Genomic DNA, 26,852 nt, shown 5'->3' with positions numbered 1-26,852 from the left:
GAATCGGGCCAGGTTTTTAAAGAGCTGTGGTTCACGGCCCCTCAGAGCAGTCATGAACCCTAGCCTGCATGAGGTGCCCTTTTAAAAGGTGAGTTCAAAAGGTCCTCCTCCTGACCCTATGCCAAGATATGGCACTCAAACCCCCTCATGCCCCATATGCCAAGCTATGGCACTCCACCCATCCCATGCCTTCTCATGCCCCCAATGCCAAGTTTTCCCCCCAATGACCCCCCATTCCCCCATGCCAAGCCATGATCCCCACCTGCACACATATCCCCTCATAACTCCTATGCAAAACTATGATACCTTCATGCCCATTGATCCACTATACTCTATAGAACCATGGAGCCCTATAGTGAAAGTGGGCTGTATAAAAAGAAAAGCCTTTTAAAAAAGTTGTTCATTACTTTCCATTATGTTTAAAAATGTCATTTCACTTCAGGGCAATAAAAGTGTCAATCATTCAGATTCTTTAAAGTATCAATAACAGAAGCCACAAGCCCTTGAAACCACTTAACCTTGTGTAAATAAACATTGTGAAACTGACAGAAGAGATCAGAGACTCAGGACTGCCAATCAAGCAATGTTTTCCTTGGGGCACAGCTTTTTCAACAAAAGTAATGGATGTCCAGACTCTCAGCCAAATCTCATTATGTATGCTTGGCTGGGTGGAGTGTCACAGCTTGGCATAGGGGGCATGAGCAACTGGGGGCATGGGCGGAGAATCATAGCTTGTCATGAAGGCACGAGGAGCCATGAGGGGTTGTATGGGAAGCCTAGGGTTGTATTGGAGGTATGAAGTTCCAAAGAAGGTGAGTTGAGGGGGGGGTGCATGAAGTGACATGGATCGGCAAGGGGAATGTATGGAGGTGAGGTGGTGTGATGGGTGAGAGCCGGAGGATCTTTTTTAAAAATTTTAACTGGGATGAAGTCCCACAGCACCAAGGCAGGCCTTTTAAACTGCCTACCTTGACACCCGGCAGCCCCTGTGGCTGTCTCCGACCTCTTTCCCGGGTTGGCTGGCCTGACCCCAGCCTGCAGCCAACCCCAGCAATGAAGATCCCACCTTTGCAGGCACTTTTTCCCGAGGCAGCAGGCTGAGCGGGAATTTTCCCGACTCCCACTATCCTCCTCAATGATGAAAACCTAGGCCAATGTTAGAGATGAAATAGGTTTTCAGCAGGTGCAAAGGCAGGGAAAGAGGGGAGTGGGAAGAAAGAACAAAAGATCTGTGATAGGGTGGAAGGCAGGAGAGATTAAATGACAAAAGAAAAGGCATCATTAAGTTTCCATGGCTTAAGTATGAATGAACCAAGGTTGTTTTAATTTTTCATATATTTATCATTAAATGGGACTCATTGCTTGTTACTTAATTATCACCAAATTTTCCACCAGGATTCACTGTAACTTTCCTTATTGCTTTTATTTTTCTATGATGTATCCACTGTGTTTTTGTCTGTGATTCTTAAGGTTATGATTCAGGGGGCAAGCCTGTCAATAATTAAGTCCTTGTGTACAAGATGAGGGTTCCACACGGTTGCTGTGGAAAGTGTGCTTGTGGATGTGATGGGTGTCCACCACTGAATTTCATTTCTGAAGTCTGGTTCTATTACAATTGGAATTAACTGGGTCCAACATGTTGGCGTCAGTGCTGAGACTGTGATAGCCACTCTGTGTTACTATGCAAAGCAACCCTGGTTCAATTCTTCTTCTTGATGGGACAGATCTAAACCAAAAGTTGTGAATTCCTGTGCATGAAGAAGATACCTTAAGGCAGGGATTGTGAGATTCTGCTGTTGGTACAAAGGGTTAGAAATTCATAGAGCCAAATGTTTATTTTTTTATTTTAAGATATTTATTTATGATTCTAAAGTGGACAGTATTGCATCAGCCTTGTGTTGTATACCATATTTAATATTAATATTCAGAGCTATCAAAGTCATTGGGAGTTGGTGAAGAATATAATGGGTGGGCCATATACTGCAACTCATTTGCACAACCGCCCAAGACAATTTTCTTTCTAAAAGTCTCATCAGACATGAAGGTAGGATGCAGAATCAGGGTTATTATGTTGTGTTTCTATTATGACCCATGTTTATCAAGGATCTGTACCAGCAACAAAGCCTCACAACTTCTACCCTAATTTGCATTCCTGAATGTTTTTCTGTTTCTCCCCTCCTCTGAAGTTACTGACACATGTGGGGCTACAGCTCTATGGTGCCAACCCCGCCCAAGTGGCCAATCGTCAGGTTTGAGTCCAGGCCCGAGTGTTGAAAGGCTATTAAATTGTGTGGGGGATTGGGGTGGGGGGTGATGTTGGGGTGGGGCATCACACCCCGTCTTGGTCCAATGCTTCACCTTCCATCAGTAATCACCGAATAGCAATTGGAAGCAGAAAGCTTGGCTGCCAGTTTAACCCCGTCCTGATTTGTGACTGACGCTGGTTGTAACCTGTTAGCTCAGCACAGACCATGGATTGAACTTGGCCTAGTTAGGCATTGATGCACTGAATCATGTTATTTTCGAAGTGTTGATCCCACTTTATCCTTTTCGACAAATGCATCATGTGTGCTAGTTCTATCCACACACACCCAATATCAAATTAAAAGACAATTCTGGCATCTTGAGCCACACAAAGATATTGTCACTGTGGAAGATATAACACTAAAATAACCTTGTTTGTTTGCAGGTTTCCCCATCCTCTGGTGCTGGGCCCTCCAGGCATGCACTCTACAGGGATCCCCCATCCTGCCATTGTGAGTGCTTCAGGCAAACCAGACATGAATCAGTATGACAGTGGGCTGAGATCCATGTAAGTAATGAGGCTGAAAGTATATCGCACTGCTTACATATGCATAGGTGGAAAACAATGATTGCTTTTGTTTGTTCGTGTAGTCTTAGCGGTTACTTCTGGATGTCTGGTATTAACTTTCATTAAGAGCATAAACATTGTCTGAATCTAAATTATTAGAACTAGAGCTACATCCCTATGAAGGAACCAGAAGATGATTTAATGATTGCCAGCAAAGAAAGAATGAAAGGGAGTTTTTGCTAAAGGTTTTGCATTACTCAGAGACTTCGGTTCTATAGTAAGAAAAAGACAAAGTTGGGCAAGTGGCCCAAGCTTCCTATAGGCTACCTTTTGTTCTGTTCCCTAAGACCAAACCCACTAGCCAACTTTTCCAAAATGTCAAGGAATAGGTGATGTTCTCCAAACATTGGCTTTTTTAGGGGTTAATTTGGTTAGACTATCTTGTAATTACAGTAAGGAGACCACATTACTAGCTCAACGTTCTTTTTCACACACTTTTGTATTTTATATAAAAACATAGTGATCTTTTAAAAAAACCTTCAACTTCATACAAGGTCTTTTTTCATTTGTTTATAAACATGATGCAACGAGCGTACTGCTGTGTCACTTCAATTCACTTTATTGTCCGTACAAAAATTCATTTTGAGTGTGTTGCTTGTTTGTTAAAATACTACATACAAATGAATGATAACAGTAGAAGAAAGAAAATTGCCCCATCACAGAGATCTAACTTTAATTAAAATATGTATTAAAAACTATTCCAATACATTAAAATAACCAGTCAGGGAGTCCCACCCTGAGTGCATATCCTCATCCATACATCAAACTCCTGTTAAAAGTTCTTATGCAGAAGGGCAGTCCTGCATCTGAGGGATTGTAGCCACCTCCCTGAAGGCAACCAGCAGCTTTGGGGTGATTCTCATTGTTTACTTTTGTCTTCGCGAGCAGATGTTATCAAGAAAGATCTGCTCTCCAATATCCTTCCTGCCTGGTTCAATATTTTCTGCACCCTTAAAGAGTCTACTTTCCTAAGTCAACAATACCAGGGCCTGAATTTTCAGCTCGGTGGGCGGGTGCGATCAACAGGCCTGGGAGTAGTCAAGGAACGAACCGCCGACCACGATCGGCCCCCGAACACGATTTCACGCTGGCTTGCCATTTAACAGCCAGCCAGCATGAAGCACGCGCTGATACAATCAGCGCTGCCTGGGTTGGGGGCAGGAGGAGGGCATGCGCTGAAGTCAGCACGAGGGAGCGCAGAATGAAAGCCTCCTGAAGGCAGAGAACTGCCTCAGGGAGCTGAAGAATTTAAATACACAAAATAAAGATTTTAAAAACTGAAAAAAATGCCCATGCATCGGAAACAGTCACCTGAATATATGCAACATGAAAATTATGCCTAAACATTTTTATCTTTTTTATTTAATGATGGAAATCTCATCCCTCCCTTGGATGAGGTTTCCTGAAAAATGCAAAGGCTGCCTGGCCAATTCGCCCGCCCGCCAACCATAAGTTTCGATGGGCAACGAAAATTCCCAGTTAATTGTGCTGCTATTGTGCTTAATAGCCCTTTTAACTGTCGGCAGGCGCGCTTTCAAGTTTAGCGCGCGCCCACCAACCGAAATATCGTGTGAGTGCGTGATGATGTCGGGACGCTTGCCCGATGTCATCACGCATTATTTTACACTCGAAGAGTGTCGTGCACGCGCCCAGACGCTGAGAAAAAAATTCTGCCCCAGGAGAAGCATCCAAAAAGGATAGCACTCTCAACTACAGCTGTATAGAAAAGTTTCACATTTGTGGAATTTACTCAAAAGGGTTTTAATTTTCTGAGATAGCATAATCCTGTACGTCCCTTGGCCACCACATCTGTACACTGTTCCCTCCAATTCAATTTATCATCTATTTTGATGCCTAAATACTTGTAGTTAGTAACTATTTCAATGTCCTCATCTTGAATCTTCATGGGAACAATGTCACTAATTGTTTTTTTTCTAAAGTGTATAACTAGTTTTTTCATCTTTTTGTTCAGTTTAAGAAAATTGTTACAAACTTCTCCACCAAGTTCCTATAGTTTCCTTCATTATTCCTTATGAGACCCACATGTTCCATATCATCAGCGTACTTCAGGACCAATATGTTTTCATACTCTGACTGATAATTATTCACATAGAGGATGAAAAGTAAAGGCAACTGTACATAGCCCTAAGGAAATCCAGTATTCATTAACATGGGTTCCAAGTAAACCCTGGAAACTAACACCCATTGGGTCCTGTTATGAAGGCAATCATTGATCCAAAGTAGGAGAGTCAGATTAATATCAAGGTTTTTCAATTTCTCAATATGCTTGAATGGTTGCATGGTGTTAAAAGCTGAAGAGAAATCAACAAAGGTAGAGTGAGCATTGTTGCCTAATCTACCCATGTGCTTTTGGATCAGATGGATCTTCTTGCAAAGAACATTAATGTGACATAAACAACACAAACTCTTCTAGTTCTTCTCCTTATACAAACAAAAAAGGGGTTGCCATACACTTTATCATGACAACATTGCCTCTTTAAGATTTACGGAGTCCACCAAAAAGTAAGTTATGCTATTCAGATTGGATGCATTTTCTTCAGTTTTCTCACTCCTCTATTGTAAGGTGACTCATGCTGAGGTCTGTACAGGTAAAGGCAACCCCCCAGTGCCTTGCCCAAGCAGCCATTACTAACATGGTAGCCTAGTCAATAATATCAGAAAATTGTTTGTCTTAGAGGCCTGTCTTTTAACCACTTAATGAACACACACACACACTTCCAGCAGGGGCACTGGATTGCAAAGGAAAAGAAAGACTTTCATTTATATATGCTTTTCATGGCCATTGGACATCTCAAAGCACTTTAAAACCAGTGAAGTACTTTTGAAATATGTTCACTACTGTAATGTACTGATGAAGAGAGAGAATCATATCTGATTCTCCTTCCATTGAGGCCAGCTGTAGAACTCCTCACTGCCAGCTGGGTTGAGATCAGTTAACTCAGCACAAACCAGGGATCAAATGGGAGATCTTCTGGTTTGTATGGCTCTGTAATAGGGGGTAATTCTATTCAACAGGGCATCAAGGGAGTTCAGCAGACTGAATTTCTATGGTAACACATTTTCAGGGAGGGAGACTAAGGCTCTAAATTATACACTTAAGGAAATTACATATTTAAGTTTTATGTATGTATAAGGAAAATCTGATTCACGGCACTAATGTGCATGATGAGGACAGACCGAAGATAAGGATGATTTTGATTTAATTTAGAGTCACAGGAAAGTGTGAACCTGGAAATAATTATCCTTTTGGTTACATGGAATGCTAAAGCAACTGTTACTTATAAATTACATAATTAAAGAGTTATGTTATATTTGGCACAGTATGAATCAGACTCCAATTTGAGATAGAAGTTACTAACAGATGCAACATATTAAACAGACAATATTCCATTATGATTGGAATTAAGCTACAATAGCCAACATTCTCCATCTTTAAATATCTGGGTATTAATGTGCAGTTAATCAAAGAAAACGGTAGTTGTGGTCTGGAGTATAAAGTCTACCTTTTCCACCATTTATGGGGATATTTTTTGCCATATTGGGGAGCTTTTTTTTTGGGTTGGAGACAGATTTAGCCCTGAGAATAGCTTTCTTCATAAACTTCCTTCAAATGGCCGCTACTGTATTTGAACCTTAGCAGATCACGTAGCAACAGTAGCAAAAACATTTGTTATGCTGTTTAACAATTTTTTAATGAGAATTATAGCAGCAGCCACAATCATCTATGCAACAAAGTCATTGTTACTATTCAGGCTTTCTCCCAGGACTTTCAATGAATATTTCTCAAAGTAAGAGGGTTTTGACAACTGGACAAAGTCTGTGAACCAAACCTGCTTCTTTTTACTTGCTGTGGGCTGGATAGCAGGACAGGAATTACCCTCAATTACTGTATAATGTCGTGGTGATTATGTGAGATGTTTACTATGTTCTCTTGTTTTCTCTGAAGAATGATAAATATCAGATTGTCAGATTATTACTTTTGGGCTAAAGCAGATAGAGATCAGCATAGTTTGGCAGATTTGTTGCTGTGCCTGGTTTTATGGGATCATCTGGTTGCAGCACATAGGAGAAAATCAAGTAAAGAAGATCACACAACTGTAGGGGAGACAGCACAATTTTTCATCTATTTAAGTTAAGGGGTGGAAAATTCCCTCCCAGATTCCCTAATAGCCGTGGGATCCTTATTCACTTATTTTCTATATGCTTCTCTCGAGCAATCACAAGAGCCAGGCATACAACAAGAAAATCAGTCCCAGCAAGTTATCATTCCATAAAAGAACAAAATATCCTTCTTCCGAATGTATTTCTTACATAGCCCAGCAATCCGCAAGATTTTTAGATTAAGCTCACCTTTGTAGGCTTCTGATGCAATGTCACATGTATGTGATGTGATTCCTACTTTGACCTCAAAGACTTTAATTTAAACTGAAGTAATGTTGCTGAAAGATGTCTCCAGCATAAATCCATATGAAGAGCTTTTAGTCAATCAAATTCAAAAAGACAAAGGAATTTACTATGCATAAAATGACTTGACAAGCAATTGTTCTGAGCTCATCTGGTTTTGCATTATTATCTTTGACCAAGTACAATTTGATTAACACCTAGAACAAAGCCTTTACATTTTGACTAATTTAGAGATCAAACAACCTGACCTTGTCCCTAAAACTTGGCTCTGGTCTCGAGTTCGATGTCCCTTGATGAAGGATAGCTTCCAGTTCAAATTATATCAAACTGATGGGGGGATTTTAACTTCCTCTGCCTTGTGGAAACCAGTCAGAGCTCCTTTTCCCACTCCATTGCCCTGTAACAATTTTAATGTAGGACAGTGGAGGTGGCTCCTGAGCCAGCTCTTTTTATTCTTTCATGGGATGAGTGTGGCTGGCAAGACCAACATTTGTTGCTCATCCTTAATTGCCCTTGAGAAGATGGTGGTAAGCGGCCTTCTTGAACCACTGCAATCCATCTTGTGTAGGTACACCCACAGTGCTGTTCGAAAGGGAGTTCCAGGATTTTGACTTAATGGCTGTAAAGAAACAGTGATATTGTTCCAAGTCAAAATGCTTTGTGGCTTAGAGGGGAATTTGCAGTTGGTGGTGTTCCCAATATGTCTGTTGCCCTCTTCTTCTAGGTGATAGAGGTCGAGGGTGTGGAAAGTGGTGTCGAAGGAGGTTTGGCTAGTTGCTGCAGTGCGTCTTGTATATGGTACATACTGTTGCCACTCTGCATTGGTGGTGGAGGGAGTAAATGTTTAGGGTGATGGATAGGGTACCAATCAAGTGGTTGCTTTGTCCTGGAGGGTGTTGAGCTTCTTGAGTGTTGTTGACACTGCAATCATCCAGGCAAGTTACAGGGCTCTATCACTTGGATGGGATCCTGAGGCAATTTTAACAGCCTTTTGGCTAGGGGAAACACCGTGTTTCCTTACACCACTCTTTTGAGCCTCATAGGACATGTCTCGGTCTCTGTGAGCCCAGGCTACCCCCTTCTCACCTGCAATGCCTGCCAAACCACCATGACATGTATGGGTTGCTCTTTCACGCATGCACGCGAAATGTATAAATCCTTCATGAAACCTCATCTCGCCAGTGGGTGAGGTTTCATGATAAATGCAAAGGCCCCCTGGGCTTTTTACCTGCCCGCCAGATGGGCAGCTCAGTTAATTATCCTAATTCGAATCGAAATTGCCTTAATAGGCCTTTGACAGTTTGGCAGGAGCACAGCCGACTCCGCTGCGCGGCTGCCGAACTGAGGACCTGAATGACACGCGGTGACGCCGGGACACATGCCTGACGTCATCGCGCGCCATTTTACGTGACGGCAAGTGGAGCCCGGCCCCCCATTGACCACCCGAAGATTCTGTCTCTGATCTTCACCTGACAGCAGCAAGCCCATTTTAGGTTGACCATTGACTGGTGGAATACAAACATGGCCCAGAAAATAGGCTTGGCCTCCCGTAGACTCCTAGGTGGGAAGTTCAGCGGTTTCCTCTGGCTTTTCACACATGATCTAAAATCTACCCTTGCATGTCAAAAATTGAAAAAGATTTTCCTATTTGGTGCTCTGCTTTCATCATTGTCATCAGTCACAGAGTTACATCATATTATTTATAAGGCTAGTAAGGCACTTTTTAAACTGCTTAAGAATGATACACAGCCTCATTTCAATTTTAAAATGAAACGGTTTTTTTTCAAATGTACGGCCCATACATGTAATTTAACATGTTCTGGTAGGTTTGAAAGAATTGGATATCAGAATGCCAATGCTGGTACTCCTGATAGTGAAGCATCTCCTTGTTGTACTTGTTGATTTAGTAAATAGATTATCAAAGGTCCAAAAATGGGTCCTTCGATTCTTATCTTTTTATTCGAGAGGCTTCTCAGAATGAGTTTGACAGATCAGCCATACTGAATATGGGGCAGTGTGTTGCTCTGATAATTGTCCACAACACTTGGTTTAGCCAATCCATCAAACTCATTTCACTTTAATGCTCAAACAAGAACTGAAAGTGAGAAAGAGAAATTTCCATCCTGTCTTTCTAGGGTTGATTCAAACTCAGTTTCTCGGAAATGAAAGGATAATATTTTGTTTAATTCCATCGCCCTGTGCCTATCAACAAATAATTCTGACATTTAGTTATTTCAATTTATTCTTAAACTATGTACTATTTTTGTCCTTTAGGAAACCTAATCCTGAACCAAAAAGGGAAAAAGAAAGTAAAAAGCCTACTATCAAAAAACCCCTCAACGCATTTATGCTTTACATGAAAGAAATGAGGGCGAAGGTCGTAGCTGAGTGCACTCTGAAAGAGAGCGCAGCCATCAATCAGATCTTGGGTAGAAGAGTAAGTGAAAATATATGTCATTGTCAGCCATCAATAAATGAATATCTCATTCTTATCATTAAAACTTGAGGAGAATAACTCACATAAGTACACCCCCAGGGTACCAACAGTTCTTAGGATCCTCAGCCAGATGCTATTCTTCATTCAGGTTGAACATGGACAATTGAGCTTTTTGTCATGTTATGCATTCAAGGGTCATAAAGCCAACCACAGTCTCCCCAACTTTGCTCCCTCAAGGCAAAGGGACATGGATATTAAGCCTCAGTCTCCTCTGATCTTTCAGGAGCATCAAAGATAGTCTATAGCTTCTCTTCTCCACTACCGGCCATCTCCTTAAACACGTCTCCCCTGCTCTCCCTCGCCTTCCCTCCAACAATGTAGTGAAAAGCTCATGGATGTCTTCAATATCAATTTTCACAGGGGGACCACAATGCTGTTGGGAATCCAGGAGACAATGAACCCAGCATGACCGGGCACATGGAACCGAAACCCGGCCAGATTAACTACCTCACTGTCAGGCGGCAGTGGACATCTGGTGCTAGTAGGCCACAGCCAGAACCACTGTGGAAAGATTGGATGGGGAGCAGGGAGAAGGATCTGGACATGATGGCTCCTGACTGGAATTCAGGAATGGGAAAAAAGGTTATGGGCAGGGTCAGAAGGGGAGACAAGGCTCTAGGCAGGATCAGGATGGATAGAAGCTGTTGACAGGGATTTAGGAATGGAAAGAAGGCTCTGGGCTAGATCGGGGAGAAGGGAGTGTGATTCTGGCGATGGTCAGAAGTGTGGTAGCCTTGGACAAGTAATGCCCATGGCTTCCTTGTGAGGGCCAGAGAAGGATCTCTGCTTCTCCTGGTCCTCAAGGAAACCTAAAATACATCTTTAACCTAACATTCTGGTCCATGAATCCATCTGCCAACTGATTTACCTGACAAGGAAGTTAACACTGCTCCCCCATTCAGGGCTTCAACTAAAATTCCAGATCAGGTCCTAATGGCCTTCCTTCCTGTTGGTCTGTTTATAAGACCAGATTATTACCAGGGCAAGGTGAGAAGGCAGCAGGATCTAAATAGGGTAGGTGACTTTGTTTTATTGTAAATCCCCCGTCCCACTATGCCGCAACCCAGTTTCTACCAGGGGCAGAAATTAAAATTGGGGCCAAGGATTGAGGATTTTCAACTGCCTCTGCTACTTGCCCCATCCCCTTGTCCACCAAGCTAACCCCCTCCCCGAGCTCCCACTCAACTTAGCCCTGAATCACAGTCTTTCTCTAGTTTCTCCCCACCTTCTCTCACCAAACTCATTTTGCCCATGAAGCACACCTCTTACTCCTTTGACTCCAAACTCACTAAACTACTGACCACTGAACTCTCCTTCCTGACCTCCATGTATAATGACACTGTAAATAGTTTTTCTCTTCTCAGATACTCTTCCCTCCACCATCGGACCCCTCCTCTCAAAAAAACATACTTAATTCCTCTGTCCTTGCCATCCCATCTTGTTTCATGTCCAAAGTCCTGAATTGTCCAGTTCGTTCCTAAATCTGTGGCCATCTTTCTTGCAACTCCATGTTTGAATCTTTCTAATCAGGTTTCTGCCTCTAAGTTCCTTCATGGCTTTGTCCCTCCCTATCTATGTCATTGGCATCCTTCCATTTCCCTAAGATGATGGACATACAGCAAATCAAATCCTTTAGAGATGAGAAAGTCTTATTTGGTGTATTTTTGCTGGTGGCTGAAAAGACTAATCATGAGAGGCAAGTTCTGCAACAAATGCCGCGTATGAAATGGTTATCAGGTGTTATTGTTTTTGGTGTTGGTGCCTGTTGCCAAGCCATTGTAGCCACTGATCATCATGATGGCGTATGCTGGCCCACAAGTGATGTCGCCATTTTCCTCTGTCATGAGCTAGTGGTGCAAAAATTGATATCTAGGACCTTCATGTCAAGCTTGCAGCATCCTTGAAGCAGAGTTTTGGGTGTCCTTACTGGTCTTCTGACTCCGGCTACCTCACCATAATGAAAATCCTTGGATTTGCAACTGCCTTTCATCCTGCACATATGCCTGAACCAGTGAGGTCACCTCTGCTTTCTCTATAACCTCTTCCAAACCCAGAACATCACCTTGAACTCTTTCTTCCAACTCAAAATTTCTGTACATCTACCTCCCTTTGCTTTCAGGCATCTGAGTCGCATGAAAGCCTGGAATTCTCTCCATCTCTTCATATAGGCCCTATATAAACCCCATTTTCATTGATCATGCCCTTGAGATGTTGTTCTATGTTAAAAGCACTATTACAATTCAAGCTGTTGTTGTTGCAGCTTCTATCATCAGCACAGCACTGCAGTGACCCAAACCAAAGTCACAGATGACCTCTACTGTTTCTCAGGCTATGATGCAATATCCCTGCTTAGCCTTCTGGTCCTTTCTGTAGTGTTTGATGTTGTTGACCACAATATCCTCCTTCAAAGTGCCTTCTTCATTGGCCAGCTCAGTGAAGCTGCCCTCACAAAGTTCATTTTTAGCTGTTTGATCGTAACCAAATCTCTATGCTACCCCCGTGACACCGTCTGTAGATATGAAATCAGCTTCTGCAGTTCAGCAGGAGTCAACAGATCGTGGTGAGGAGCAGGAACATGAACTGACAGAAGCCATTGTAGCACCTCCAACAGAATCCTCTGATCGAGATCAGCTAAATCAGCTCAAACCAGAGATTGAAACTAGGACCTTCCTGGTCTCTATGGCTCAATCACACACACAGCAATTATACTCTAAATCATTGGAGATGCTGTAGCAGGAGTAATGAATGTATCAAACCAGTTAAGTTTTCAGAAGCATTCTGTAGTCCTGATTTAAGCAGATCTCTGAATGAACACTTTATAATTAGCTGCTGTTTCTCAGGATTCAGACATGTTGTTTAATACTTATGTCAGACCTCAAAGGATGGAGAGTACTAAGTGAAGAGATAAAATTAGGATTCTTATTCTGTTCTGCTTTCCTACCTGAGATCAATAGGAGCCTGGTTGTATCCAAATCAATATTAATGTGCCCCCTCTAAGACATAATAACATTGTCTATGGAATGATTGAAGTTAATGGCATGTTATCTCTGAAGACCTTTGAAGACAGCCCATTTTCCTGGAACAGCTGAAAACTAACTGGAATATGAATGCCACCATGATAAGTCAAGGGAATAGTGAGGGGGAAAGAATTCCAATGGACATACATGCCAAGCTTTCCATGCAGACTTTCTGAAGTATCATGCAGATGCCATCATGACACCATGGGAAATACTTTGCATAAAGGACAGTGACCAAATATGACAGTTTTCTAAACGCTACATTGTTGTATTTTTATTTCACAGTGGCATGCTCTCTCCCGTGAAGAACAGGCAAAGTACTATGAATTGGCAAGGAAAGAACGACAACTACACATGCAGCTTTATCCAGGCTGGTCTGCCAGGGATAACTATGTAAGTCGATTTTTAAAAATCAATTATTGCCAATATTTAGTAGTAGAAAGCAGCTGATTCTAATCAGACTGGACAGTGGAATTTTCTGGAATATAACAGCACCATCTACATTTTCCCCAATTTTCTCCCCCTTTTCTCCTCCTCTGAAGGTGGTGACCCCACGGGTGCCGGGAGCCCTCAGTGCCTTACCAAGTGGCTATTCTTCACATGAGGCAAGTCAGCAAGTTCTGCAGGTTATTTAACTATGGAGGGGACATCATTTCTAAGCTTGATCCCCTCTTCACCCATATACACTTTCTAACCAAGATCAAGTAACTAACAATTTGAAGCGTGAAATTGGCTAATTTTTCATCTCCTATCTTCAAGACACTGAAACTGCTTGTAACGACCTCACTAGCAAGCACAGTATTCAGATTGTTGACTGGATGTAGATACTTAGCTGGCTCTGCATTCTATAAATTCCGGGCACATCCTGTTTGACAGATTCTGTGTTCTACATTGTTCATACCTTGAAATGCTATAATTAACAGGTTGTTCAAAAGACAGAAATTATGTATAATCAATATACCTTTTCCCCTTTTTTTGTTCCTGAGAGCACTAAGTTAACTTAAACCACAGTTCCAGAGATGCCAGTAGCCTCTCAATTCCTTGACCATGTAGCCAGTCTTCATGACTGAAACTAGATAGGGAGTTTTGGCATGGTATTTGATTGAGGAGGGCATCTCAGTCAATTCTATTTTCACCCAATATCCACTAATGCACATTTTCCAGCCAGGTTACTAGATCAAGAGCAGAACCTCGGGCAAACTTTCCCCCTCCTTTATCAAGGGACATTGAGCTCAAGCAAAGTACCCTTTACTGGCAGCAATGACTAGAGATCCAGTCTGGGACCTTCTGGTCCACACTTCCTAGTACTATAGAATGCAGTGAAGTCCACCAGCTTTTTGGCAACTTTTCATGGAGTTTTGGTAGGTTTGTAAAACTTTCTGAGATGTGATAAGGATTACAGGAGGTTGTTTAGTTCAAATTAACAAGTCACCTTTATTGAACTTGCTTAATACAACACCTAGCTAAAATATGGTTAGGAGTGGCTGGGCAAAACAAAAATGTTAGGAAAACCAGAAAAGAGCTTTGGGAAGAATTACAAGAATAGTCGATGAGTAGTTATATTACATAAGAGGTATTTAACAGCCCTGAGACAAACTGTAGTATAAGAAGGGTCATTATCTTAGTATGTCCCTGTCCAGTGATCTGTGGTAGTCAGCATTACCTGTAACTCTAATGACGTTTCTGCCGTTCACATCATTACCTAAATAAATGCCAAGATTCCGGTAAAGCTTCAGAGTCAGTTTTAAGGATTTCTCATAGTACCTGATGCCATCTAAACCATTCTATTTCATTTCTCTGCACAACATATACACTGAAATTCTTGGATAAGCTACCAGGGAATTGCAAATCTTATTAAATTTATTCATCAGAAAACATGAATAATCTTTTTAAAAGACAACTTGCGCCCATGAACACCGAGCATGCTGACAACAGCACACATTGTTGACAAAATTCAAACTAAAAAAGAATATCACACAAACAGGATATTAAGCAGAAAGCTTGATCCACAGCCACTGTCCTACGAACTGCTTTCAGTTAGATTGCTACAGTAGTCATTGACATTTACAAACCAGGGTACCCACTCCATCCAATGACCCCTATTGGAGGTGTGTGTCTATGTGTAAGCATGTAGGTATTTGTGTATGCATATGTGCGTATGTGAGCATGCATGCCTTTGTGCATATGTATACGTGCGTGTGTGCAGATGTTTGGTATGGACAGGGATAGGCTCAGATTTCATGGCCCATTCCACTTTAATGGCCTACAAAGCTCACTATCAAGGCTCACACAAGGATTAATGGCCACTTGCGTGAGGTAGGAAAGAGCAACAGACAATGAAGGAATTAATGATTTTAGGAGATGAAGGCAGGGAAGGGGAAATATTAGCAAGAAAAATAAAATTAAAATTAGAAAATCTAGAATAGGCAATGCCTCAAACCAATTGCACAGAATAACCCTGAGGAATTAATCACAGCAGCAAAGCTTCTATTCATTACCTGAAAGCCAAATTTGAGAGTAAACTTTTAGTATTTCATTCCCAAAAATTAACATCCTAAAATCCAATCTTTTAGATGTCTCCAAACAGACTTAGCTAATGCTGGAAACCAACACACATATCTGTGGGACTAAATAAAAAGCACAACATCGAGGCTGAGAATTTCCTCAAAAAGAGGAAACAAAAGCAGAAAAGTTTTAGTCCTGTTGGCATTATTCACTGATAGAAAATCTTATGCAGGAAATCTGGCTGGATTTTCTATTCAGCCAGACAAAACCATCCTCGATGTTGTGCTTTATTCACTATAATGTAAAAAAAAAAGATGGGATTTGTAAGTTATCTGCTTTTAGTTTGAATTCACTGACGGTTGTATCCTCTGTAATGTGCCACATACCTTTTTATATGGAATAGTCTAACAGCATTAAGATCAAACAATTTCACTTGTTTGTTCTTTTTGAGTGTAAAACTGGCACCTAGCCTGCCTCCTTCTCCCTTCCGCCCCATCCCACCCCCACTCTGATGGGAATTTCTTCATCACCTTTGCAAATTTTTCTCAGCCTCCTGATATTTTGTTCCAAGTGTTTTCTTTGTGCTGATGCCCCTGGCATCTAGTGAGACATGAATGAGAAACTGGAATCTAGGTCATGTTTCCTGGTCCTTATATTGGAAAGGAAGTACAGTGGGTCCCACACGAACAAAGCACACTGTGGTGATGAAATGTTCCGCCTTCGGAAAAACCACAAAGTGCTCATGTTATAATTTCAAAGGTTAGCTCCAAATACCAAAAGGCCAAATAGTGTATAGATATTCCCCACTTGCTCAGTCAGCTTTTCTTAAAAAAAACATATTTATTTCTTTTTCCTTTTTTTAAGGTTCCTCTCATGTTTGCAGCAGCTCCTCGTCATCTGCACAGTTTTCTGTCCAATAGAGGGGCAGACAGCCCCCATGATTGTGGCTTTTCAGTTGGAAGTTAAGAAGTGTACAAGAGTGATGTGGGTGATGTGCCCTTTCATTTTCCCTTCCTCTCTTGAGAAGGCCTTTCACTGCTCCATGCCTCCTTGAGAAGCCCGGCCACACTTGTGGACTTACCACATTTCAATCCTTAGCTATCTCTAGTGTTTTGATGAATAATTATGCTTCACATAAAATAATGGATATTTTTCTTCTCTTTATTTCTTCAAATACTCACAATATTTTTTTAAATTTATATTTGTTACTCTTCTGTAATCCTTTGGCCCAACTGGATGGTCCTACCTCTTGCTTTATATATCTGAGGCAGGTGGAGTGACATACATTACTGAGTCTATCGTACTCCATTCCAAGGAGGATTGCATGGGATAGAAGGGGGTTAGAATCCAGGTCAGGAGAGCCTAAACTTTCCTTAAGGATCTGGGGGAGTACTCCTACAAGGTGGGAACCTTGCCATCAGTAAAAACGTTGAGTAATTTTTAAGAATGGACAAAATACCCGAAATGCTTAATATCTGTGAACAGCTGTCACTGAGAATGTAGATAGATTTGAATATCTTGTAAATTATTTATTGTAGGGTAAAAAGAAAAGGAGGAAACGAGAAAAGCAGCAAGACTCTGATTCAGGTACGGTGATTTTTCACCTCATAACTTGTGCTTGTTGTTTACACATGATAGTGTATCTCATTTAATTCCAGTGTGAAACCATGTACATCTATGAGAGGAAATCGCACTATGCAATATTAGCAAGCCAATGTATTCATGATATTTCTTAAGCTTCTGTTTTATCAAACAAGTCAACCATTTTACTATTGGTTAATGCCTCCATTACAATAGCAACCAGAAGAATTTCATACCAATGTACTAACATTTACCACAATTACACCCCAGTAGACATAAAATCAACTTATAGTAACATGAAGCAGATAGTTAGGAGTGTGCATGAAGGCTGTTCAACACAGTAAGGAGGGGAAGCATTGTCTTACATCACTAGTCACCAAAGAGAATTTCAACTAATTGCAGATATTATGAATCTTTACATATGTGACAGCCTTGAAATAAACTCTGAAGAGTTTGGGTTCTGTATAAGATAATTTTGCCACAGTTTACACAGCAAGCTTTTTTTTAAGCTTTCAATTTGTCGTGATATTCTAGCGAGGCCTGAGCTATAAGCCAGATGGGCCACAGGAGAATAAATGTAGTGGCTATTCGGGCACGGCAGCGAGAAGGAGAATTGATTATCACTACACTGTAGCATCATCAACTGAAGTGCTGATTTATTATACAGTTTATACTAGGGCACCCGATGCTTTTGAAGAGGGTGAAGGGTTAGTTTGTGTCTGGATGTAAAATGCCACCTGGGCACAGCACAGAGAGCAAAACTGGTTGAAGAGGATTGCAAATCTATAACAGAGACCCCTGATTTTCTCTCCATTTCAAATAATGGAAGGGGATTCAGCTGGGCTTGATTACAGCTGTACAATCTTCCATGCTTGATTTTCCTTTCTACATTCCACCCACGCACCAAAAGTGAAAATCCAACCCCCCTGCCCCATAAGTATTTGGTTAATCTTTCTTGTTATTTGAAAAGGCAGAGAAGCCAGAGGGGCTGTGTGTCATCTTTGTCATGATAAAGTATTTCAACATTATTTACGCCTTTGGGTGGTGCATCTTTGAACAATAGTAAAAGGGCTTATCAAGTGCTTTTTCATGAAGTCAGTGCTCCTTTAACTTGTGCTTTGACACAGAGCTACTCAGTATTATATACCCGGAGGAACTAAATTTGACTGTCTTCTGTACTTCCCTGTCTTAGAATATTTTTGGTTTATTTGGTGCATGTAACTTGAGAGGATGCCAGTTGTAATGCTGAAAACAGTTTTATTCGGTGGTGGGGGTGGGGCATGGTAGAGGAAAGCTTCTTAAAATTATAAGCAGAGCTTGTTCAGGAATTTGGTTAGGTTTTTTTCTAGAATAGTAGAAGTATTTTATTACCTTCTTAAACTCTTCAGATACAAAGGCTAAATTGAAAAAGAGACTCTGCCTCTAAAATGAAAGAAGAAATCTTCAAAGAATTGTGTGGTGCTGACATGTACCACAGCATTAACCCCTGCACACATGCACATACAGTGGCATGGGGCAGATAGTTGCACACTTGTGGAGATAGGCACACACAAACAAACAAGTGGAGACACACATGCAGACTTACAATCCCACATAGAAACAGATGCATGGCAGAAGGATTTAAGCTTTTTGATCTGATAAGAGTAGTTTTGGCAGGGGAAACAGTGGGGGGAGAGGGGACCCTGGTAGGGTGCAAGAAACCAGGAAGTTGTAGTTTCCCTGCATGCTTATGTGTGATGTCACTGACAGGTTACCCCACCTGCATTTCAGCCGTTTTGACAGGTGTGGCCCCCAGTCAAGTGGGAAACGCTAGAGAAAGAGCTGGTAAATCCAAAAGCAGACCTGAGATGGTAGTTGGGGTCTGCCAAGGACCCATGGGATTAGGGAGAGAGGTCAGAGGCCTCATGGGCGATGATGGATTGGAAGTCAGACACCTCAGTGAGGGTGGGATCAGAGGGTAGATGACAGGAAGGTTGATCACAAGGGGTTGGTGCGGTAGGTATGCTGGATTCAGCAGGTAACCGGGAAGGCACCTACCCCCTGGATCCAACACTCCTTCCCTCCATGTAGTTGCTGGAAGGCTCAAGAAACCTGGCCGATCAGAGTTAATTTTAAAATTGTACATAAAAATAAGGCAAACAGCCTCACTATAATATTTAAATTGACAACCTGCCTTCTGGGAGTGAGTTGCGAGATCGGGATTCAGATCTTTGGGCAGGATCTTTAGGTCGGTGAGCGGGGGGGCGGGGCCCGCTCGCCAACACGTAGAATGATGCGAGATGATGTCAGGCAGAACTCCCGATATCACCCCGCCTGATCTCCATTTTCAGGTCGGCGGGGGCGCAGCCGAATTGGCTGTGCGCCCGCTGACCTATCAGCAGCCTATTGAGGCCATTTAAAAAGTCATTAACATAATTAATGTACCTGCCCGTCCAAAGTTTTAATTCTGAGCCGATCTCCCTGAGGCTGCACTTAGCCTCAGGGAGATAAGTGTGCTCTTTCGCGCGAATGCGCGCGAAAGAGCACACTCCCGGCTGAGGGAATCTCTCCCGCCCGCACAGGGAGTGCATAGCGCTTCCTGGTAGACGTCACGCTGAGCGGGCCTTAATTGGCCCACCCACTTAAAATGGCTGCGCACCCGTTCCTGCACTTCCCCCCCCTGACATGGGAATAATTCTTCCCTTTAACACTTTAACCTCCCACCCAACCTAAGCAGTGCAGTTTTTTAGAGTTAAAATACCCCCCATAGACATATGAACAAGGACACACACAACTATAGGGACACAGAAAGACAAATACACACACAGGCAAGCACACTGTAAGTAGCAGACACAGGTACAAATATAGGAAATACAAGCAAAGAGAAAAATCAATCCTAATTTTAAGCCTAGCTCCAAAAAATGCCTTAATAAAGAAAGTCTAAATGGATTTTTTTAAAAAGCAAGTATCACTCATACATTTAATTCAGCCTTTTAAGATAATATTACCCAGTTCTCCAAAATCGTTGATCAAACCTTGATGGCCAGGACTTAATGAATATCGAAAATGACACTTAAAAAAGAATTAAGGTTGTGTTCAGCTTCTTTGGTATTTGTGGTTTGGCTCCCATTGCTATTCTATTATTTTATTTTTAGTCTCACAGACATTTCCATTTATAAAATTAGGCTGCATGTGCAAATTTTCCGATCAGAATGAGTAGCATGTGCAAGCTGTTCTTTCCTTCCAAGATGTTTTAAGGTATTAAATATCCTAAGTGGCCGTGTGACCTGGAATACATTTCTAGCACTGTAACCAGCTAAAGCTGATGGGACTTTGCTTTTGAACATAGATAATTAGAGTAAAACAGGAAAAGGAAAAGTACACAGGAAGATTTTCAAAACGCTGTCACTGTCCTTCCCTGAATATACAACAGGGAATTGTGCAGCTGTATTTTGAATGGGCTTAAAGGCACAGTTTAAAAGTAAGGGGTCTCCCTTTTTAAATGGAGATGAGGAGAAATTTCTTCTCTCAGAGGGTCATTAATATTTGAAATTCTCTCCCCTTGAGAGCAGTGGAGGCTGGGTCATTGAAAATATTGAAGTCTGAGTTAGACAGATTGTTGATCTACAAGGACTCGTGGGTAATGGAGGGCAGGCAGGAAAGTAGAGTTAAGGCCACAATCCGATCAGGCATGATCTTATTGAATCAGTGTGCTGAATGGCCTTCTTATGCTTCAATTTCTTATGATCTTATAGATCACAAACAGAATGAGTGGAAAAACAGAACCTCACTGGTGTTGGAAATGGCTGTGCGGCATTGATATAACCAGTGGGCTGCTTTCACGTTTCGAATAATGATTCCCCTGTTTTTCCTACAGGACCATATTTTGCAAGAAATAGAACTCAATGTATCTAGCATTATTTTTTTTCCCCACCATTTTGTCCTCTCCTGAAGAAATGACCCAAGAGCATTGCAATGCCAAAGCAACTGATATCGCACTCAAATAGCAGTTCCTTGTGTTAACCCAGATGATGCTTTCCATCAGCCAACAGATCACAGGGTGAGGTGTGGATATCTCAGTTGAGCCTGACCGCACCCTACCTCATGTCCACACAAATTCATTTTCCAGTGAATCTAGACAGGGCACCCTGGTATTTCTCTTTCATTCCCTGCCCTATAGGCCAATAGGAGGAGCGCTCTTACTGCCCCACTTGGAACCAGCTAAATCAGCACAGACCAGTAATCAAACCAGAGATATTTCTGGTTTGTATGAGTTATTATCCGCACACGTTTACTAACTAAGCCATCAGGATACTCATCTACTTTAACAATTTCTTGTGGGAGTGAGGAGGGCGGCAAGGTTTGCAGGATTAGTTGCAGCTTTTAGTAATTTACTTCATTCTGGCAAAACTTTGCTTTATCTGAATACTGTAGCATCCTCTCTTTGCAAAGATATCGAGGTTTTCGCTTCGCTCTTTTTTAATATTTAATTTCATAACACCTTTTGTATTTGTTTAATTCAGCACCTTTACATGTGGTAAAAGGCATACACACTTTGCTTATAAGTAAAATGTTTGGCTTACTAAAACAACCTTCAAATTGACTCTTTGTAGTGTCAAATAACTTTGTCTGTTCAATTATTGTAACAGTTGCTATAACATCTATTGCTTTTCTTTGCTTTTTTTTCTATTTTCTTTCATGCCTTCCTTGCCCATCCTTGCCACATGTTTTGCTTTTTTTTTTGTTTCTTTTGTTTTTTTTTTGTTCAGATCCAAGCTCTCCTAAGAAATGCCGGGCACGCTTTGGCCTTGACCAACGGACAGACTGGTGCGGCCCTTGCAGGTGTGTATTTTGTTGCCTAACAGTCTGCGTTAGCCAATCTTGTTGCCAGGTGCCTCTACTTTCAGTCTTGCAAGACCTGCAGATAGTGCACAGCTAATCTTAAACTGTGTGCAAATATTTCAAAGAGGCAGTATTACTCTGGCCTATGTTTGGCTTAGGTTGGAGATGATGTTAAGCTCACATACCTTTTAACTTTACCACACCACTTCAAAGCATTTTAAGCAAATTGGGTTCAAAAGAAACGAGCTAAGAACCACAGTATCACAGAACTCTGCCGCCATCTTGATTTCGTGGCCATTATATTGCGTGTTATTTCAATTAGCCTCTCGCACAGTGTTGTGTTGGGAACTTTTTTTAGGGCAGAGTCTCTTGTTCAAAAGGTATGATAGTTTTGAGGTACAGTCTGAAAAGGCCTGCAACATATGAAAAAAATGCAATCTCTATAAAGCCCAAATTCTCTTCCCTGGTTGAATATTCTTTGTGGAGCTGCTGTTGCTTCTCTGCCTGACCTGGATTGCATACTAACTCCATTTTGTTTTACAAATTGTGTTCCTCTATTGTTGTTTTTGTTTACTTCACACTAACAGATTCAAACACCGCAATGATGTGTCGCCCATTGTTCGAGCTTGATCTGCAATAGATGCGGTGCCTCCCCTGCAGGTACCCATAATTACTCTATCTTTAACCGGCTTGACATTTCTTTTTAATTACAATTTTTTGACAAAACTTTTCTTACCTGTTCTGTGGAGGCTTCGTCGAAGGAGGTCACCTTATGGAGAAAGCATTTGGCACACCTTTTTTTTGTGTTTAGATGGGGGAAATGACAAAAGTTAGGAGAGTTACATGTCATTTCCATCATGGTGACATTGCGCTCAAATGGTACTGTGGTGCTGATCACAAATTATGTCACTGTACCTGTTCTTGCAAACAAGCAGGTAAAAAAAGGGTTTGCCAAAGATTTTTTTCACATTGATGACCTTCCTTTAATGTAATTGTAGACAGTCTCACCATGGAGTCACATGGCACTGGTCAGGAGCAGTGTGAAGGTGGAAGGGAAAATGGGCCTTTGTAAATACGTTAACAAATCTGTAGGAATAGGATGAAAGGTATAAGAAGGTAAGAAATTGACACGTGAGGAGTGTATTTAACATGCACACAAGACACAACTCTATTTTCCCAAGAAATCTACTGCAGCTTCAGATAAGGCTTTTGATAAGGCCCCACAGAAGAGGCTAGTAAACAAAATTCCAGTGCATGGGATTGGGGGTAATACTGGCATGGATTGAGAATTGGTTAATAGACAGAAGCCAGAGAGTATGAATAAATGGATCATTCTCAGGTTGGCAGGCTGTGACAAGTGGGGTACCGCAAAGATCAGTGCTTGGACCCCCAGCTATTCACAATCTATATCAATGATTAGGATGTGGGGACCAACTGTAATATTTCCAAGTTTCCTGATGACACAAAATTAGATATGAATGTGAATTACGAGGAGGATGCAAAGAGGCTTCAAGAGGATTTAGACAGGCTGAGTGAATGGCAAGAACATGGCAGATGGAATATAATGTGAAAAAATGTGAAGTTAGCCACTTTGGTAGCAGAAACAGAAATTCAGGTTATTTTTTAAATGGTGAGAGATTGACAAAAGGTATGTTTGCCTTTATTGCAAGAGGATTTGAGTACAGGAGTAAAGATGTGTTGCTGTAATTGTACAGAATCTTGTTGAGACCACATCTCAAGTATTGCATGCAGCTTTGGTCTTCTTACCTAAGGAACGATATACTTGCCATAGAGGAAGAGCAATGAAAGCTCATCAGGCTGATTCCTGGAATGGCGAAATTATCCTATGAGGAGAGATTGAGGAGGCTGGGTCTGTATTCTCTAGAGTTTAGAAGAATGAGATGTGATCATTAAAAAATACAAAATTCCTACAGGGCTCAACAAGGTTGATGCAGGAAAGAAGTTTCCCCGGATGGTGGTCTAGAACCAGGGGATACAGTCTCAGAATATGAGGTAGGCCATTTAGGACTGAGATAAGAAGGAATTTCTTCACTCAGAGGGTGGTAAATCTTTGAATTCTCTACCCCAGAGGGTTGTGGAGGCTCAGTCATTGACCATATTCAAGGCAAAGATTGATAGGTATCTAGATAGTAAAGACTCAAGGGATATGGAGATAGTGAGAAAAGATGGTGTTGAGATTGAAGATCAGCCATGATCTAATTGAATGGTGGAGCAGATTCGAGGGGCTGAATGACTAACACTCGCTCCTATTTCCTATGTTGAGTGGAGTTGGAACAGAAATTTTGTTTTATGTGACACTGCTCATCGTATCCATTTTTCTCATATCCAATATCAATTTGTATCTTTTTGTTCTTCTATTAAAATGCAGGAGAAGGATTTTTTTTAAATAGTCAGGTGATGTTACTACAATGTTTGTGATATGACAGCTATGAATATATTAAAAATAATTCGATAGTTGTGTGACTGCATAGGTTTTTGTGGATGATTAGATGTAAGCTTTTTATATATAATTTTAAGTGAAGGGGGGAAATCAGTGCTGACTTTTCACATGACATTATATCAGCTGAAACGGGGAGCCGAATTTTTTATCTGAGTCTGGGGGCGGGTTTCAGTACATGAATGGCCACAGTTTGGGTTTTTTTGGAGGAAATCTGATTTTTCTCTGCATTCCCAAACCTGTACCATTTTCCCTTGGTCTTTTTGTGGGTGGGGAAAGCTTAGTGTGCAAAACGCACGCCCATCCCCTGCTGAGGTTGGTTTCCCCATTTTAAATGTGGGACAAAAATCAGATTTCCTCCTGTACACCATTTTCGTCTGGTGGTGCAGGGTTTTGGAACCCATTAAAAGCATGTCAGGCTTGAGAGTTCATGAGGAAAATGGGAAGCCTGCTGGGGAGTTGAGAACATGCTGAAAGGTAAGTGTAAAATGTTTTGGCACCTTCAAATGTCACTATTGTATGCTATGTTATAAAGTAGATGTCTTTTTAATGCAACAATTCATCATAGGGATCTGTCCTGAAAAGATGAGTTGGCCCCTGTATAATTTTTCTTAATCATTCATGGGATGTGGCATCACTGGAAAGACCAGCATTTATTGCCCATCCTGAATTACCCTTGCTCAGAGGGCAGCTAAGCGCCAACTACATTGCTTTGGGTCTGGAAATACGTGTAGGCCAGGCCATGTAAGGACAGCAGATTTTCTTCCCCAAAGGAGATTAGTGAACCAGATGGGTTTTTACAACAATTTGACAATGGTTTCATGTTCATCATTTAGGCTTTTAATTCCAGATTTTTATTCAATTCAAATTCCACCATCTGCTGTGGTGGGATTCAAACCAAGTCCACAGGGCATTATCCTGGGTCTCTGGATTACTGGTCCAGCAACAATGCCACTATGCCATTACCTCCCTGTGGAGGCAATGCACTACAGTACTTTTCCAAAGGATAAAACGCCATATAGTATTTTTTAAAAGTAAAAACAATGTCATCTGCTGTCATGTTTTTGTGCTCTGATTTAACTGTACTAGCAGATCTGGCTGCTTTTGAAAAAACACCCTGGGCTGAATTTTACATCCCATGGGTGGACGCATGCCCAACCTGAACGGGTGTAAAATCGAACACGATGATGTCAGTTAAGCATCCCGGCGTCAACGCGCACTCGCGTGATATTTCTGTCGGTGGGCGTGCGCAAGTGTCGGCAGTGCACCCACTGAAAATTAAGAGGCCTATTAAGGCCATTAAAGGATCAATTAACAGGGATTTTCCACTGCCAATGTTACGGTTGGCGGGTCGGCGAATCGGCCAGGCGGCCTTTGCATTTTTCAGGAAACTTCATCAAAGGGCGGGATGAGGTTTCCGTAATTAAATTTTTTAAAAATAAAAATCTATGCACAGAATTTTTATAATGTCTACTCACAGGTGACTCATTCTGATGCGTGGACATTTTTTCCAGATTTTAAATTCTGCCGTGATTGATTTTGAAGTCATCAGCACCCTGAGGCAGCTCTCTGCCTTAATTGCGAGCTTTCATTGCGCGCTACCCCGCGCCTGCACTCACCCTCCTCCTGCCCTCAGTGCTGAGCCTTTCAGCGTGCGTTTCACACTGGGCAGGCCTTAATTAGCCCACCAGCGTGAAATCACGGTCGGGGGAGGCCGATCGCGAGGGGCGGGCTGTTTCCCAGCTGTTCCCGGGCCCACCCACCTTCTAAAGGAGGAAGAAATTATCTGTACCTGCTCCCCCTTTATTCATTAATTGACAGGCATTCTGCTTTGAAATGGAAATGGATATCTGTTGTATCCATGGAGCTGGAAGCTTTTGTTATGACAGCTGTTCTGATGAATGCTTGGCTGGGTTTCAAAGCTTCAACTCAGCAGGTTGTTTTATTGATCCAAGAATGATTGAAACTTTTAGTACCCTATAATAACAAAATGTGGTCTCAAGTTTGTTTACAAACCTAATAGGCACTTAAAGGATTACAATTTCTTATCCCTTGGGTTTTTTGGCCAAGTATCAATGAGGGTTTTCTTACATTGTTAGAGGTTTAATGTTTTTCTAATGATTTTGTGGCACATGAGAACTATATATACTGGGTGAGTGGCTTTGGAGGATACAAGGGGCCATAGAAGTGACCGGGGGGAACATGGAGAAATGTGAGGGGCATGGGGTGACATGGGGGAATGTAAGGCAGCGTGGGTAAATGTGAGGGGCATGGGGGAATCTAAGGGGACATGAGAGAATGTGAGGGAGCATGGGGGAATGTGAGGGAGCATGGGGGAATCTGAGAGGCATGGGGGAATGTGAGGGAGCATGGGGGAATCTGAGGGGCATGGGGGAATGTGAGGGAGCATGGGGGAATCTGAGGGGCATGGAGTGCCATGGCCTTTAAACAATGTTGGGAGCTGGGCTGCCGGGTTAGAGAACTGAGCTGGACCTCTAACCGGCCCGCCTCCACACCCACACATCTCACGCACTCCATTGCGGCTCACAAAATGCACTGTGAACCTGACTCCTGTGTGAAAATATGAAAGTCCTTCGTAAAGTCCCACATGGATCAGATGTGCATTTTGCAGGCCGCCAAAGTGCACAGGTCGGGTTTTCCCAAGCCCAGGCAAAA

At 41.9% G+C, this 26,852-nt stretch overlaps 1 protein-coding gene and 1 long non-coding RNA gene across 20 annotated transcripts in view; one reads left to right on the top strand and one right to left on the bottom strand.

Annotated features, from left to right (window-relative positions):
• LOC144685930 (uncharacterized) overlaps positions 1–26,852 on the bottom strand; it is a 64,974-nt gene that overhangs the window by 24,227 nt on the left and 13,895 nt on the right. For 2 of the 3 annotated variants that reach the window (XR_013577815.1, XR_013577816.1), the window contains exon 4: positions 22,455–22,804. This is a non-coding gene — a long non-coding RNA (uncharacterized LOC144685930). The remainder of the gene's footprint in view (positions 1–22,454; positions 22,805–26,852) is intronic. The other variant, XR_013577817.1, reaches the window with a different exon arrangement.
• The window catches only part of tcf7 (transcription factor 7), a 196,527-nt gene that overhangs the window by 156,941 nt on the left and 12,734 nt on the right, over positions 1–26,852 (top strand). For 6 of the 17 annotated variants that reach the window (XM_078550958.1, XM_078550962.1, XM_078550955.1 and 3 more), the window contains 6 exons: positions 2,690–2,812; positions 9,572–9,734; positions 13,097–13,204; positions 13,354–13,416; positions 16,855–16,903; positions 21,646–21,718. In XM_078550958.1, the coding sequence (XP_078407084.1) occupies positions 2,690–2,812; positions 9,572–9,734; positions 13,097–13,204; positions 13,354–13,416; positions 16,855–16,903; positions 21,646–21,718 (579 nt within the window). Of the gene's footprint in view, positions 1–2,689; positions 2,813–9,571; positions 9,735–13,096; positions 13,205–13,353; positions 13,417–16,854; positions 16,904–21,645; positions 21,719–22,305; positions 22,380–26,852 lie in introns of those variants that run through there. The other 11 variants (XM_078550961.1, XM_078550963.1, XM_078550956.1 and 8 more) reach the window with 8 other exon arrangements.

This window comes from Cetorhinus maximus, chromosome 10 (genome assembly GCF_964194155.1).
Source record: "Cetorhinus maximus chromosome 10, sCetMax3.hap1.1, whole genome shotgun sequence".
NCBI lineage: Eukaryota > Metazoa > Chordata > Chondrichthyes > Lamniformes > Cetorhinidae > Cetorhinus > Cetorhinus maximus.
Note: the sequence above shows the minus strand (reverse complement) of the source record. Positions and strands in the feature narration are given on the sequence as shown.